The sequence below is a fragment of the Pocillopora verrucosa genome, chromosome 10, assembly GCF_036669915.1.
Source record: "Pocillopora verrucosa isolate sample1 chromosome 10, ASM3666991v2, whole genome shotgun sequence".
In the NCBI taxonomy this organism is placed as follows: domain Eukaryota; kingdom Metazoa; phylum Cnidaria; class Anthozoa; order Scleractinia; family Pocilloporidae; genus Pocillopora; species Pocillopora verrucosa.
In genome coordinates this window covers 10880414-10897407 of record NC_089321.1, presented here as the reverse complement: position 1 = coordinate 10897407, position 16994 = coordinate 10880414, and the positions used below count along the sequence as shown (strand labels likewise).

At 37.9% G+C, this 16994-nt stretch overlaps 2 protein-coding genes across 2 annotated transcripts; both read right to left on the bottom strand.

Moving 5' to 3' along the window:
• Positions 1-20: 20 nt before the first annotated feature.
• On the bottom strand, positions 21-2701 carry LOC136283971 (uncharacterized). Its single transcript, XM_066173580.1, has 4 exons — positions 2611-2701; positions 2234-2387; positions 1935-1967; positions 21-785 (listed from the first exon to the last, which is right to left on the bottom strand). The coding sequence occupies exons 2-4, from the start codon at positions 2319-2321 to the stop codon at positions 616-618; spliced, it is 291 nt and encodes a 96-aa protein (XP_066029677.1). The 5' UTR covers positions 2322-2387; positions 2611-2701; the 3' UTR covers positions 21-615.
• Positions 2702-8816: 6115 nt separating this feature from the next.
• Positions 8817-14529, bottom strand: LOC136283934 (uncharacterized). Its single transcript, XM_066173509.1, has 8 exons — positions 14501-14529; positions 14046-14390; positions 13666-13739; positions 11774-11857; positions 11328-11390; positions 10941-11035; positions 10101-10191; positions 8817-9646 (listed from the first exon to the last, which is right to left on the bottom strand). Exons 1-8 carry the CDS (start codon positions 14527-14529, stop codon positions 9642-9644), a joined length of 786 nt encoding a protein of 261 aa, XP_066029606.1. The 3' UTR covers positions 8817-9641.
• Positions 14530-16994: the final 2465 nt, after the last annotated feature.

Genomic DNA, 16994 nt, shown 5'->3' with positions numbered 1-16994 from the left:
GACTTTTATTTCAAGTTCTCTTATATTTTTATATTTCATGAAAGATAATTTTCATATGTCTCCACTTAACAGTATCATGCGTGCTCCATAAATCCGTACACAGGCTTCATAATTTCTTATTTTCATATATTAAAATGGTAAATGCGTAACACGAATGAGAAGGAAAAAAATGCAAAGATCCCAGGTTACACCTCTATCCATTCTACAGTTGCCCTTTACCGCTGGTTGCCAATTTTAGTGGTTAATAATCTGTGTGAAGTCCACCTGTTAAGTATTTTCATCGTTATCAGCTGATAACATCTCCTTTAACTCTTAAGCTCCAACGAATGACCATGATAGAATTTCTCCTTACAACACCGATACAATATCGAGCCGATAAGTAACGGAAATAAAGAAAAATATCAATTAGGGCATTATCAATTGATCCAATACCAATTACTTTAAACTAATATCATAAGAATCGTATGGCAGACAGAAAGGAGAATTGCTTAGGGTTAGATACAGAAGGTCGTTTCGTTACAACTTCAGTCATTTTGAGACAAACTAGCAAAAAAAAATTTGGATGTTTTCAACTGTCTTCCAGTCCAATGAAGGGGGACAGTATTCATCTACTATTTAGACGTGGTTTTCCTGGTGTAGTTCTCTTAAGGTAGTTTCCTTTGGCACTGATCTGTTAGAGAAGTTGTCTTTTTCTCCAGAACTGAGACGGTGTTTTCGTTTCTCAAAACGCTCGGTGAAGTTGTTCTCATCTTTCAAGACGTCAAAAAGGGTTCTCCTTGTTGGAACTACAACAGATAAACATTGAATTTTAAATTAGTGGCAAAAAATATTTTTGACAACCAAAACAACCAAGCAGCGACAGGGGTAATAACGTGTGCACACGTAGGCCTGGGCGAGACACTTTATTTTCTCAATGCCGCTCGCCACCCAGGGGTATAAATGGGTAGTGGTGAACTGCCAGGGAGGCGTGACGAAATGCTGTGAGGGTGGGGTGGGGGATAACCTGAGATGACTACATCTCCTCAGTGGGGTGGGGGGGAGGGAATGTTCGTGCATGTGGACTCTTCATGTCATAACAGTTGTGATAAACCAGGCCCTGATCATGGAAACACCCAGAGAAAGTGAATATTAGAAGCTAATAGTGGATGTACATATGGACGTCAGAACTGCCAACGTTAATCAAAACTTCGCAATCACGCCACGCGATACGCAGTTTCATTAAGACAGTTTTCTTAAAGTATCGAGACCAAAGGATACGCTCGGACGAAAAGCAACTAGGAAATGGCAAATGACGTCATAACAAAGAGGGGTTCTCAAGAAGCTCTTAGGTAGAAAGATATACCCCGAGGACATTCTATTGAGCAGCACGTTCTTTAAGATTAAATGAATAAATTTCTCCTCAGGTGACGATCTCACTGACGCACAGTGGACACAGGTGTGACGATGACAGTTAGTGCCATTGTGGTAAAGTTGAAGAAGGTGTAGGTGGGTCTAGTGATGTTAGGTCGCAAACGGTAATACAGAACAGCTATGCATCACTGCGTATTACCGATCCTTGGTTGTGTCTCAATAAAATTTTCTTAATACCCCATAAGGGTCTGTAGTATTCTGATGATCCCGCTCACTAGCGGTCAAATTTCTTAATTTCACCCCTCCAAACTCTGTCAGAGGCGACTGATCTCCCTTCATACCCCCTTGAAAACCACGTGATCCTCCCCCCTCCTAGAATCCTTCGACCCACCCCGAAGGGGCTAAATAATGACAGGTCCACTTATTCCTTTTTTGAGTCTACAACATGTGGTTTACAAGATGTTTTTAATTTTACTTTTTATAGAACTCAGCTGGATGAATTTAGAGTGTAACTTGAGCATTGTCAAAGTTTTGGGCAGTTCGTGTTTGGCATCATTTGCAAAAGTTTCATGGATTCTACATACCTGTAGTAGAATTGACGGCGGTAGTTCTGGGGGCTATGAAATAAAAAAATACATATCACTATCATTTGAAAAAGTGACATTTTCTTCCTACATAAACAAACACCAGACGTGCGCAAGTGAACGAAAAGGTGTGTACTAAGACGATCGGTATTGTAAACGATTGGCGCACGTCTTCGAGATTACTTCACTCCACTGAAGACAGCAAGGAACAATATTCCCCCTGTTAAATTTCTCAAACGTGCATTATCAGAAGAATTTCCGTTCCGAGAATAGTTCAAATCAGAAAAGCAACTACTCACCAGGCGAGGAATTTTTTTTAATTCGTTTGTACAGCATCGAGAGATACGTCATCACGCTCATCTCGTCCATCTCGTCAATCTCTTCCATTGATACCAGGTCACTTGCCTCCAAAAGAGCTGGAACTTTGAGTTTTTCCTCGGCCACTTTGAAAGCCTGAAATATAAAACTTACTTTGCTCAACACAGCTAAAACGTGAGGCAATGCGCTCTTTGACTTAAGTAAGTTCTTGAATTTCATTCATCGTCCTTGCTCTGTTTTCCTCAAGTCGTCCGTTCGTTTATGGAGAGACTTGAAAATATGGAGATCAGTTATACATATCACAAAACTAAAGCTCTCTCTTTCTCGAGAATGCACGGTTTGGTCCAAGTAAACCTACCAATTCATTGTTTTTCAAGGCGTCCTCCTCAGAAAGGTCGTCAAATTTGCTGCAAAGTGAAAGAAAATTATCAGAAATATCTCTGTGGAACCAATCCGCAAACCTTAATTTGTCCAACTCAATATTTAGAGACCCGCGTCATGTTAACGCTATTAGGGACCGCCATTGTAAGTATAAAATGCAACTATACCATGCTTTCATTTTAGCATCATTTAAGAATCTGTTAATAATTATATTTTCCCCACCTTCGGCTTGTCTTTTCCTCCAACCTCACAAAAAAAGTTTATTGACATTATCCATTGATGGTTCACTTCCTATATGCTATTTAGTGCAGAGTCGAAAGTTCGCCCTCTTAAAGGTATCTGTATATTTCATATTTACTTGTGCATTTAAAAACTTTAGTGAAGGTCAAAGTCGAAGAAAAAAACATACAATTTAGGTTCTTATAAAAGGGGTATGACTCAAAATCAAAGTGCTACGATCAATCTCGAGCCAGAAGTAGGCGTTAATTTTTTTTTTTTTGCATAATAAAGCTTCTGTGGCCTTAATATTCTTGTTACCATGGCTGCAATCAATAACGCTCTATTTGTTCGATGTTTATCAATAATTTTTAACGTTTCCACTTAACCTTAATATAAAAGACACAGTTTGAACGATTACTCGTATGTAAAGGCGGCAGTGAAACTCTTCCAATTTTATTTTTCACTGGATGTCTGCGAGATGAACGCGTTGCGGTTCTTTAAAATCTATACTTAAATAATTCAATATTTTAGGGACACTTTTGCATTGATACGTGCCTCTTGGTTAAATCTCTCGTCTCGCTTGGTGACCTCAGACAATCAATTAACATAAATAAGTTTGGGTTCACTTCAGAAGATTATACAGATTAGAAAGTTTCCCGTGATGTTACATGTCGCTTTCGCATCACATACCGCGCACATATGATGAACAAATGCTAAAAAAAGCAGAAGTTCCAGTTACAAGTTACTGCAGTTTTCACGAATCTCCTCTGTCTTCACTTAAAATATCACTGCGTCATTGTCCTAGTTTCTCACAAAATATCAGAAGTTAATTATTGTAGCAAATACTGCGGATAGTGGCATTTTAAAATTGTAATGACCAAAAATTTACCGCGGTGTGGTAAAAAAACCCCAACTTCCCTTTCCCTGAGTGAAACCTTTGTTTTCAATTTCGAAAAAAATACTTTTATTTGTGTAGACTTTCTTCGACTGTCTCAGCCATAAACAACCTTTTGTTGCTCGCCAGGGTGAAAACAGAGAAGGACAGAGAAAGATAGCAAGAGATCGAGAAAGAGGGAGACATCAAGAGAGAGAGTCGAGTCTATGGGCGGCCGTCACCACCAAAAATACAAAAATGTCAAATAGATCAGCAAATACAAAGATGGTGTAAGGATCAGTTGCAGGATAGCATAGCTAATAAAGGAATGGCATGGCCAAATTATAGACAGTCTAGTTTCCCTTCGTGAAACAGAACACCCTAAACATGAATAGTTTAGCCAAATGAGAAACGGTCTAGTAGCCCATGTTGAGTTGGATCATGAGATTGTGAAATGGACTAGCTTAATTACGAATAGCTTAGCACTCATTTGCAATACAGTACTCAAACGGTGTAGCGTTGAGTTAAACGGCTCAGGGTAACGTCGAGTAGCACAGCATACGCACAAACGGTGTAGCGTTGCGTCAAATGGCTCAGCGTAATTTAGAATGGTACAGCGTACACACATATGGTGTAGCGCTGCGGGAAATGGCTCAGCGTAATGTCGAATGGTACAGCGTACATGCAAACAGTGTAGCGTTGCGTGAAATGGCTTAGAGTAATGTCGAATGGTACAGCGTACATACAAACAGTGTAGCGTTACGTGAAGTGGCTTAGCGTAATGTCGAATGGCACAGCGTACACACAAATGGTGTAGCGTTGCGTGAAATAGCTCAGCGTAATGTAGAATGTTACAGCGTAGACACAAATAGTGTAGCGTTAGGTCGAATAGCTTTGCAAAACATCAGACGCTCTATCTGAACATTAAATTGCTTAGTATTACTTGAAATATTTCGATGTTGTGGCGAATCGTCGTGGCGTGACGTGAAGGCTATGCCATTCCTTTATTAGCTATGCTATCCTGCAGCTGATCCTTAAGCCATCTTTGTATTTGCTGATCTATACGACATCCTTGTATTTTTGGTGGTGACGGCCGCCAAGGCATCTCGCCGAAACTACCAAAAATACAAACCGCAAATGGAACAGCGATCTGCTGGGAGCATGACGTCATCGAATGTGAAGACTGACGCGAAACCATTACATGGCGTAGTATAGTCTTCACTTCGCTTTGCCGTAAAGCAGAGCCAATTTGGTAAGTTTCTCCTCTTTTTTCACTGCTGATATTGCACTTATTCGTTGTCGTTCATGAAAGCGTCAATTAAAATAGCAACGAGACTGAATTCTACCACGATTTGCCGGCCTCCCGGTTTACCACAGTTTGCACGCGTTGGTGGGCCTGAACATGTTTATAGTATTAAGTAGTGTTATGACGTGCATTAAATGTCAATTGTCGAGCTCTCTTTTCTTTCTCCGACTCACGCTTACTTTTCAATGAGAGTCCAACTTCAACGGCTCTTTGAACATTGGAGGAGTACGTGAGAAGTTGAATATTGTGTGTGCCCTGGACGCCATGGTAAGAAAACTGCTATCCTTGATCTGTTTTGACATTTTTCGATCAAAGTGATATCGGAATGCTTTAATTGGTGTGCCGGACGATAAGAGTAAGCTAAGAGAAGACATATTTATTATTTTAAAAAGGTGTACATTATATTGCTTTGTTTATTAATTTTTTCCTGGGTGCAGTGATAGTAAAAGTAATGCACCGTAATGCACCGTATTAAACTCAACTATTATTAAAATGTGCATTAAATGTCTATTGCCGAGCTCTCATTTCTTTTCTTTTCTGACTTGCGCTTACTTTTCAAAGGAAGTTTAACTTCAACGGTTCTTTGAACATTGCAGGAGTACGTGAGAAGTTGGATTTTGTGTGTGCCCTGGACGCCATGGTCACGCAACTCTAGTCAATATATCCAGTGTGTACTGAACTCAGTCTGTAGCAATAATAATAATAATAATAATAATAATCATCACAAAAATTAATAGTTGAGGTACAGAAATGTAAAAATAAATAAAAATGTAAATAAATACGTCTACCGAAACAAACGACGAAACAGCAAGATGTCCTGTCAATTGTCTGAATTATGCAATAGTTTATATTCAGCAAGTTGCGACTGTAACAGATCGAACGGTAAAACTCGACCTAGAGTTGGACAATTACCTACAACTACGTGCATTACGGTGTCCGCACTAGTCTTCCTTAATACGTGATGACTACGGAATGGGAAAGAGCACAGGGAAGATAAGTATGTATGCGCGCAAAACCAACTCAGAAAAAATATTACTCTGGCAAAAAATATTTTGGAACGCGAAAAAACCCTTCAACTGTTTCCGGTCCAGACATATAATCTACGTTTGATTTGTGTGTACGCTGTACCATTCGACATTATGCTAAGCCACTTCACGCAACGCTACACTGTTTGTATGTACGCTGTACCATTCGACATTACGCTAAGCCATTTCTCGCAACGCTACACTGTTTGCATGTACGCTGTACCATTCGACATTACGCTGAGCCATTTTCCATACACCATATGTGTGTACGCTGTACCATTCTACATTAAGCTGAGCCATATGACGCAACGCTACACAGTTTGTGCGTACGCTGTGCTACTCGACGTTACCCTGAGCCGTTTAACTCAACGCTACACCGTTTGAGTACTGTATTGCAAATGAGTGCTAAGCTATTCGTAATTGAGCTAGTCCATTTCACAATCTCATGTTCCAACTCAACATGGGCTACTAGACCGTTTCTCATTTGGCTAAACTATTCATGTTTAGGGTGTTCTGTTTCACGAAGGAAAACTAGACTGTCTATAATTTGGCCATGCCATTCTTTTGTTAGCTATGCTACCCTGCAGCTGATCCTTACACCATCTTTGTATTTGCTGATCTATTTGACATCCTTGTATTTTTGGTGGTGACGGCCGCCCATACCGTTTCTATCATTATATGACGCCTGGGTATTACTTTTTGACAGGAGCTCAGGTTTTGCGTTGCGTTTTCCCCTCCCTTATTTATATCATAAGCTAGTCACGCAATAATTGAATTGATACCGACACAAGTGAATATTTACCATTTATAAAGATTTTTGTTTACGTTGAATTGAAAATATTAAAATATGAACTTTCTTCACTAATCGTTGTTTCAGTTAAAATCGGGTTGTTGCTTCAACGCTACTGAAATTTTTAGTATTCAGACAGGCGAGCAAAGCGTGATGCTCTGGGAATAAATACTTTTAGGGGCCTTTTACATGATATCCGAATGAGTTTTGTACAAGAACGAGTTCATACCGGTTACCACATAATAACCAGCGTAAAATTTATCCGAAATGAGTCATTTCTGAGTGAGTTTATTGGGGTTTTCATTATAGAACGAAACACTCATTCTGCACGGCCTTTTCTACCTGTACAATGTAAACGCAGCACGGCTCTCATATTTGTATGAATCCTCTGTAGAAGCGAGGGAAGCATTGAAAAAGACAGAAAAGGATATAAACACTCGTTTTTACAGGCTAATTGTTGCCACTCCCGCAAGGATAAGACTTAAGCACCTTTTATAATTTTATTGCGGTCGTTTTTGAAATTCCGGGCGCGCACCCCCGCCCTCTTATGTAAAGGGTCCCGAGGGGGAGCTAATACGCGCAGCACACTTGACATTTAGCAAGGACAAATTCTGATGTGATTTTGGCGAAAAGAAACATGTTTTTTCAGCGTCTAGTTGCTAGTGCGGAAGGGCCCTTTACCACCGGAAAGCCAACAAAGTGTTCAGACATTAGTTCAGAAAATTCCGTCTCTGTCTGAATTTTTGGTAGCCTATTGACCAATTCCCAATCGAAACTTAACTCTGACGAGTAATTTTGCGCACGGTGGTAAGTAGCCTACTTACCGAAGCCAGACTGTACGAATTTTCCAGACATCTTGAGTACTATCTGTGATACACGCTTGCCAATTCCCCTTTCAGCTTTTGGAATCGACTTAACCTTACCTTTACCATGGCCGGACACTTCTTTTGGCACCCTACATCTGCTATTGGAACCACGATTCCACCCAACAGCGAGATTTGATATGTGAGTGGGGCAATTTGTAAAATCATCGATATCTTTTGGCGTCTCGAAGATGCCGGTGTCCCAGCGGATTTGGACCTCCCTCCGCGGATTTGGACCCCCCTACAAAACTGAGTGAAAACATCATCCTTAACGTTCTAGTAAAAATGGATGATACTTTACCTTCCAGTGCGTACTAAAGTATTTTTTTAATTCAAAACATGCGTATCGTTAATGCATTCGAACTGGCATCATGTCGGATGTTTCTTTTGACAAAGGGAAAATGGGCAAGAATTTAGTTTAATGTCCGGAGAGAGGTCGTTTTTGAACCTTTTCCGCGATAGCCGAACACCGCTAGATTCAATAAGAGAAAAACTTGTGACACTAATTTATTTTGTCATTGTTCAATGCCCGAGTGTTAGGACGACATGGTACAGTGCGAGTTGTGCAAGGAAAGGTTACACATGAGCTGCGGGGGATTTAAGACTGCCTCGGAGGACGAGTGGCTCTGCATTGTCTGCAGATTGCCAGACTCTAGACGTCTTCGTAATTGTTAAGGTGTTATTTCGGATCCCTCAACAGTTAATAATCGTTGAAATTAGAAAATAAGATTAAGTTCGATGTAGTAGCCTCCACTTTTACCATTATTGAGGAAATGTTGTGTTGTGATTGAAAATAACATCGACAAAAAAGCTTGCATACTAAGTATGATACAAAGGATACTTAAAAGGAAAGTTAGTTAGAGGGGTCCAAATATGCGAAGGGGGGGTCCATATCCGCTAGCGGATTTGGACCAGGGGGGTCGACATTTTAGTTTTCTGAATGCAGTAATTCCTGAAAGGTTTTTCTAGATGTCATGCAAAGAAGGAAAAAAACCCATCTCTTGGTATTTCGGAGGTTGATTCATCTTTGAATTTCTGTATCACGCTTGTCACGCAACTGATATAATAAGTTATAGAAGATATATAAACTGGAACTCAAATCTGGCTAGAATGTGGTAGAGTATAATTAACGTGATCATCAAAACAGCTGATAAAATCATAAATAAACAAGGTAAGAGTGTTATTTTAGATTTGCAAATTGTAGTGAGTTATGCCAGTTAACGGTGGCGACAAGTAAGCGCACCATGTATATTTCTTAGTCACTATCAAGTAAATTTTGCCGGACTTTGAGTTCGTCTCAAGATAGAACAACACAAATACACAAGGAAATTTTTACAGTAACTTTACAACCATCCTTTTGTCTTATTAAAGCTTGAAGCTCAGTAGATTGTGTCATATCGGTCATTGTTAAAACTGTCTTTGTTTTGATGCTACTTTTCGACATAGGAAAAGTATGTCGGACAAAAATATTCACCAAAAAATAAATATCTCTTTGCCAGCTTCAATAACGACAGGGGATTAAGTTTCGATGATAAAACAAAGGATTATGTTCACAGAAACACCGTAGGTCTAGTACATTCGTTACATGAGGTCACACAACTCGTGTAATATTCACGGTGAAAATTTGAAAATATTTCACGGTGAAAAAACTAAAATAAATTTTTACAAAAAAACTACACCACAATTATTAGAACATACAAAATACAAAATATGAAAGTAGGAGGGAAAAAAAATTTGGGTGACTTGCCGCTGTTTGTTTGATGCATGCTGACATTAGCTCTTAAAAATGTATTTGGGATCTGATTGGTTCATTTGGGAACTAAGATACCTAAAATTTCAAGTACACATTAAAATGGGGAAGTACATATTTAAATGGGGAGGTGTTCCAACGTATGTCCATGCCCCATTTCTGGCCGAATTGATCCATTCAGTCATGCTGTTGAATAAATAAATAACGACTGTTAATAAAAAGGGCCTAAATAAGAGTGGATAGGAACACATTTACTTCGAGTCTTCACTTACACCCAAGAAGTCTGTGTTTTACTATGTTAAGTAATAAAGAACTGTCATGCACCAACTCAAAATGAATGAACCTCTCTTCCTTTGTCGCAGAATCTATACAGACTCTGCAGTCTGATGGTTTGCACAATTCTACCCTAAACTACAATCTACAACACTATTCATAGTTTGCCTACAATATGACAAATAAAGAAGAATACAAGCTTTACAAGTACAGCTTATACAATTTATAACCAGCCTACATTCCAAACAAGAACTGATGATACCATTGTTGGGAAAGGGTAGGGGTCATCGCACTTGTTGTGCATTATGACAATCAAAGGCTACAGAAAATTCAATAAAAATATCCTTCAGAAATAGCAGGTCCATACCATTTGCTGCTTCTTCTTGTCTTGGCTGGTCTGCTAACTCAGCATTTCCCTCAAGAGCTTCTTGAATTCCTTCAGGTCCATTTACTGGTCCTTGAGCAGGAAAAAACAAAATGGTTTCTCTATAAGAGGGTGGCCTGGTACTTAAAGCATTGCATCACAGAGAAAATAATCTCTGTTTCAGTGTGACTCACATTTGAGATATTAGCTGGGGTCACACCATTGCCTGTTGTTATTTGTAATATTTCAGATTGGTTTTCAATCAAAATATTCATATTTGTCCTAAAACTAGCCTACAATCCAAACAAAAGTGACAATACCATTGTTGGCAAGGGGTATGGGTCATCACACTTGATGTGCATGACCACAATCAAATACTGTAGAAAAATAACTCTAGATCACAGTGCTTAAGCATCTTTCCAATGTGAATTGCATGCCAAAGCATTTTTCTGGTTTGTAATTTTGAACCCAGAAACCTGTGACAAAAGTTGGTGTGTCCTTTTCATCTTGGGAAATTGAAACCCAAGATAAATTTTACCACAGGAGAATTCAACTAGTTTTCCTTTGGTAACTCAATTTCCTAATGGTAAAAGCCAGTATTGTGACAACAGCTACTGGGGATTCAGGAAGCCAAGAAAAATACAATTGGTGCTAGTAGCTCCATGGGGATTCATTCAGGGCTACAGGCACTTGTTGTGAACAACAACAATAAGATGCTTAGAAAATACAACGCATACATCCTTCAGAAATAGCGGGTCCACGCCAGGATTTTTTGTCTAACCTATCCCATTTGTAACCTGCCTCACCAAATAAAATTGTGTATGTATGTAGGTATGTATGTACATTTCCTGCTTCTTCTTGTCCTAGCTGGTCTGCTAACTCAGCAATTCTCTGTACTTCGAGTTCCCATGGTATTATTCGTCTTTGAGGATATTGTTCTAAAAAACAAAATGGTTTCTTGTTGAGAGGGTGACCTGATGGTTAGAGCATTGCATTACAGAGAAAATGGTTTACGGAGAAAATATCTGTAGAACAATAAATTCCATTGGAGGTATTGGGGTTGAAGCCAATACCTCCAATAGCTTCATACTGGTCTATTCGTAGCTTCATAGCTGTCCATTCAGGGCAATAAGGAGCATGCAAAAAGGAACGCACTTTGAGAATCCATGCCTTCCTTACTTTACCATTTGAAAGGATGTACTGGTAACACACAAATGAAAAATGATTTACCTTGCGCTTGTAATCCATGTGGCTGATTAGCTAACATTGGTCCTCCATCTATCCAATGAATACCTGACAATTATTTCACAATTAAGTTTACTACATCCATAATTAAGTTAGCTACATCCACTTTATGTTGTTACTAAGATGAATATATCCTTCAGAAATAGCTTCTGTGAAGATATCTTGAGAAGGGCCGATGGACCAACTCGCCGACGCCAACTCGCCGACGTATAAAATCGAGTAGAGACGTCAGCAAGTTGGTCGTCAATCCAATACAACCTATTACAGGTTAAACATACAGAAAATTAAACAAAATTTAGTAAAAAAACACTGGTGAACATTGGTGAACATCTAACAGAAGCTTAAACATTGGTGAACATTGCCAATGACTACATCCGCTTCAGACGCGAATGAGTTATTGTGTGTTAGTATGTGTGTATGTATGTATATACCATTTGCTTCTTGTCTTGGCCGGTCTGCTAACTCAGCATTTCTCTGAAGAGCTTCTTGAATTCCTTCATGCCCATTTATTGGTCCTTGAGCAGGAAAAAACAAAATGGTTTCTCTATAAGAGAGTGGCCTGGTGCTTAAAGCATTGCATCACAGAGAAAATAATCTCTGTTACAGTGTGACTCACATTTGAGATATTAGCTGGGGTCACACCATTGCCTGTTGTTATTTGTAATATTTCAGATTGGTTTTCAATCAAAATATTCATATTTGTCCTAAAACCAGCCTACAATCCAAACAAAAGCTGACAATACCATTGTTGGCAAGGGGTATGGGTCATCACACTTGATGTGCATGACCACAATCAAATACTGTAGAAAAATAACTCTAGATCACAGTGCTTAAGTATCTTTCCAATGTGATTTGCATGCCAAAGCATTTTTCTGGTTTGTAATTTTGAACCCAGAAACCTGTGACAAAAGTTGGTGTGTCCTTTTCATCTTCATAGGAACACATTTACTTCGAGTCTTCACTTACACCCAAGAAGTCTGTGTTTTACTATGTTAAGTAATAAAGAACTGTCATGCACCAAGTCAAAATGAATTAACCTCTGTCCCTTTGTCGCAGAATCTATACAGACTTAAAGCATGGTGATTCATTCAGTGCTACAGGCAGCAAGCAAAAAGGAAGATACTCTAAAAATCCATATCTTCTTAAAATCATAATTCAAAATAATATATGATCAAACCTCCAGTATCCAGAGTCATGGGAACTGGGCTTAATAGTCCAAATAATAGATGGCCCAGATAATTAACATCCAAGACAAACATGATACAAAACATAATGCGACGAGTCACTAAACAATGATGGTTGGTGCTTTACAGATCCACAAACTTATAACCTTGTGAAATTTAACATTTTTCAAGTGGCTGGATGCAAGGCAACAAACTGTGCCTGATACAACTTACTGTATTTACTCATGTATAAGTTGACCCCCCATTTTTAAATTCAAAAATCAGATTTTTCATCATTTCTAGTCAAAGAAGTAAAAATTCAGACAGATAGAAATTCCCAAAAGTTAATCTCTTATTTCTGGGAACGCATTGAAAACACGAAGAATTGAAAAACTGCAGAGCAAAATGTAATCGTGTTCTTTATGGTTTATCAGCACTTGTTAAATCACCACGATTTAAGCACACACGAGCACTTCGATATATTGGAGACTTAAGTATTTTTCCATATTTTGTAAATCACATGGAAAATGAAATCTTCTTGCATTTAACTAACCTTTATCTTAATGCTGATTTTGAAAGTAGATTAAGTAAACAGAAATAACACCGAATAACTTTGAGGGATCACATATAACAAGCAAGACCGCGCAAGACAATGGCATTTGCCAGGTTACTGAGCTACTGTAATCCTCAATGAAATCAAACGTTCAGCACTGTAAATAACATCGAAGCTGTAAGATTTAAGGTGTTTTTTTGGGCTGATTTTTTGGTCATAAAAGGTCAACTTATACACGAGTAAATGCAGTAAATATGTTGTTACCAAGATGGATATATTCCTCAGAAATAGCTTCTGTGAAAATATCTTAAGGAGGGCTTTTGGTTTGGCCCTTGTCTTCTACTCCATTTCACAGTTTTATAAGAAAAAAAAGAATACATCAATCAGATGAAAAAGTACTCAACATTAACTTATAAGATTTAGTCATCTAGTGCTCAAACCATTGCATTACAGATGCAGGTCCAGGTCCATTTTTTAAGGACAATTACAGATTAAATATGAAGAAATTTCTAGATGCCCTATAGCACAATTACTACAATTTATTGACCTTGGCTTCTATTAAAAATTTGACTTGTAGAACCACATGAGAAATTTCAGGATGACTTACCCATTATACATCTACAACAGGCTATGAAGCCGTGCTGCTGTTCTATCAATTCATCAACAGCATAGAAAGCAATGCTAGAGGAATGAAATGTGAAGAGAAATAAATTAATTTACTTCAAATGAAAACTAATAAGTCTACAGTTAAACAAGTTCATATCCATATTCAAAATTAAAAGACTATGCATGCAGCAATGACTTGACTTCCTTCACATATTTCAACATAAACAATGTGCCAGACTAAACACGTAAATGTAGTACTGAGAAGCTAGTACTAAAAAATTATTTTTTTTCACAGCATCACATACAGTGTCCAACATTACTACACTTTGTGATCATGTTTTTGTACAAATCCAACATTATGTAGATTTTCAATGACATTACCTTGAATAACTGACTTCAATTTCTATCCTGCAAATGGAACATTCATTCCATACAGAATCAGAATTGAGTAGACCAGCCACTATCATTGTGTCCGCAGGACAAATCTCCCGGGAGGATTTTCCACCTGGATAGGGCTGTCTCTTGAAACAAGTATCACACATGTAAAAGTCCAAGCAGAAATTGCACAAAAAAAAATTTTCATGAACATTTGCGTCATTAAATCCTCTTTCACATATCGCACATCTACTCTCATTGGTGATATCTCTTCTTCTCCTTACAGTTCCCATTGACACTAGGTAAAGATAGTGCGAATGAATCAGGTCCTTAGTATCAATTCGACCTGAACTGCAATTAGACGAAAGAAATGAAAAAATAAATAAATAAATAAATAAAAAGGTTCCCCCTAAAAAATTAGAAAAAGTATGAAAAAATCACTGTTGCAATTAGTCTCTCACCCTTGTGGCTCTTCACGAACAGCCGCCATGTTTCGATGACGTTTGAAGGAGGTTAGAATCGAGGTTTAACTCAGTAGCCAAGCCTGCTGAATTTGTGCCCAGGCCTTTCGTTGCTTGCGTGCTGGCGTGGCATCTTTTTGCCACTAATTCATGTCGTTACACTGGAGAATAAAACACAAGCTCAAATTTTTAAAGCAGTTAAGTGAAATACGTTTTGAGACCGAATGGTAAGTAAGTATTTTAGTGTTTTGCTTTGTAATTTTACAACAAACAGTCAAATTAATTACTCGAAAAGCTTTCAGCTAAAATTAAACCCTTTATTAATAACCTTATACTTTCTTGATCTGATATCTCAACTAGCGATAACAGCAGAAATCATTTGCTTTTGTGATATTAACTATATGTATACTTAACTTGTTATAGTACGTTGTCGTGAAATAATGCACTTAGCAACAATTAATCTGAATACACAAAACTGTGTTAATGTTTAAAATTTTCCTTGAACTGCTTGGACATCTGGGGCAACTGATAATGCATTTTAGGAGTGGTAGGGATGCTTGCTTCATAGTGGCTATGGCTGTTCGTGTCCTTGAGTTTGCCCTGTTGTTTGAAATAGATTTTCCATGCATTGTCTGTTATTTTTTTCAGGAAATTTTTAGTCTGCAAGAGGAAAATTTTTGTTACAGAAGAATCCTTTTCCTGTAACATGTACAACATTTATATTTTTATCATAACAGAATTTTCACAAAAATTATTTGACATTAGATTCTTATACAGATACTACTTGGTCATGCCTGCCCATCAACCCATCAAGATGGTATTGAAAACTGCAGTAAGGTCTATTGAATATAGTTAAAGTATTGAATTTCACTCCATGACTTACAACTATAGAATATGGGGCTTTTTTATGATTAGGTACCAAACAAAAAAAAATGCTTTCTTGGCTCATTTGCATCAAGCCACCTAATATAATTGACAAAGATTATTTGACATTGGATTCTCATACAAATACTGCAAGGTCATGCCTGCCCTCCAACCCATCAAGGTGGTGTTGAAAACTGCAGTAAGGTCTATTGAATATAGTTAGAGTACTGAATTTCACTTTACAACTTACAATTACAGAATGTGGGGCTTTTTTATGATTAGGTACCAAACAAAAAAAAAAAGCTTTCTTGGCTCATTTGGATCAAGCCACCTAATATAATGCAATCAATGTCTTGTTTTCTGTATCCAGAGTCATTGCTCAGTTAGAATTGATATAAAAATATTAATTATAATCATTTAAATGCAACTGAATGTATTTTTTTTATTACTTTTCCACTGAATGCCAAACCAGCAAGCCTTGAGGCGTTAAGCAGTGAGGACTTTTAAAAAGGCCCTATATTGTATACATGTAGCTGCTTTGGGGGAGGGGAGTGGTGAAGTTTCAAATTTGGTTAAGAGTATGTAACACAACAATAATAATGATAATAATGTTAATAATAATAATAATAACTCATTTTTTCCATCCTTTGTTGCGAATGCATCAGACCTAGAGTAATTAGTGGAACATACCAGAATAGCCTTTTTATTAATGCAATGCCCCAGTGGTGCACAGTTATGATATGAAAATAATTTTCTCTTGTGTGAGGCATCAGTCAATTTAGGAATTACCAAGTGTAAAATTTCAAGTCAATATGGTCCAGAAACTACTCATTTTTGTAGAGGGTGGGGCTGGGAGGGGTGGAGGGGTCGAAATTATTAGGTTTGTGTACCATTTTCACTCTTTGCACCCTGAGCACTCATACACGCACACTTCAGATGGATGCTTAACACAACAGCATAAAAAATAATCAAGCAAATAACTAAGACGTGCAAAGCTTCTAGGGTTAATATAAATTTACCGCTATAAATAGTGACGTTATGTCACTATGTTAAATTATGACGTTCTAACAAGATTACCAAGTTGTCAAATACGTATTTAATATGATTGATACCAATTGCTTCATTAAGTCGAAATAAACCTAATGTCAAGAATAAATAAGTGGATTACTACACTTATGACGAATTTTGTGGTCCATTTGAAAAAGTACTTGGTTCAAGTACGCAGTTCACCGAAAGGTTAATGTTGTTTGCCGGCTGGGATTTTTTTAACATTGAATACATTTTCAAGACCTGTACTCGATTGGGTGCACTTCTCGCGATTGTGCTGCAATCCAGCGAGTCCTTCGGAGAAACACGTCACTGAGACCAGAGCTTATAAGAAACTATTCAGAAGCAAGTATTTCCTAGTATTTCCCTTTGGTTCCATTTGACTGTGAGTAGTGTTTAGAATTTACGAAGAAAGCGTACTTTAGCCAAGGTAGAAGATTCGTATTTGAGCGGAGCGAAGCGAGATAATGTAATATTCCTTCCCGCGAAAATTACCAAAAAAATAGAGTTAACAGATAACTTACCTTTTTTTTTTTCTCGCGCAAGTAACAAAAATGTTCCCTTCCCTGTCCCCCTCCAATCG

Excerpts from the sequence above, each read along its gene's own strand:
- LOC136283971 (XM_066173580.1), bottom strand. The coding sequence starts at position 2,321 with ATGGAAGAGATTGACGAGATGGACGAGATGAGCGTGATGACGTATCTC. Across the intron at positions 1,968-2,233 it reads TAAAAAAAATTCCTCGCCTG|CCCCCAGAACTACCGCCGTC; the intron begins GTGAGTAGTTGC and ends TTTATTTCATAG. Across the intron at positions 786-1,934 it reads CGCCGTCAATTCTACTACAG|TTCCAACAAGGAGAACCCTT; the intron begins GTATGTAGAATC and ends TATCTGTTGTAG.
- LOC136283934 (XM_066173509.1), bottom strand. The coding sequence starts at position 14,529 with ATGGCGGCTGTTCGTGAAGAGCCACAAGG. Across the intron at positions 13,740-14,045 it reads ATTGAAGTCAGTTATTCAAG|CATTGCTTTCTATGCTGTTG; the intron begins GTAATGTCATTG and ends TCATTCCTCTAG. Across the intron at positions 11,391-11,773 it reads GCCAAGACAAGAAGCAAATG|GTATTCATTGGATAGATGGA; the intron begins GTATATACATAC and ends AATAATTGTCAG.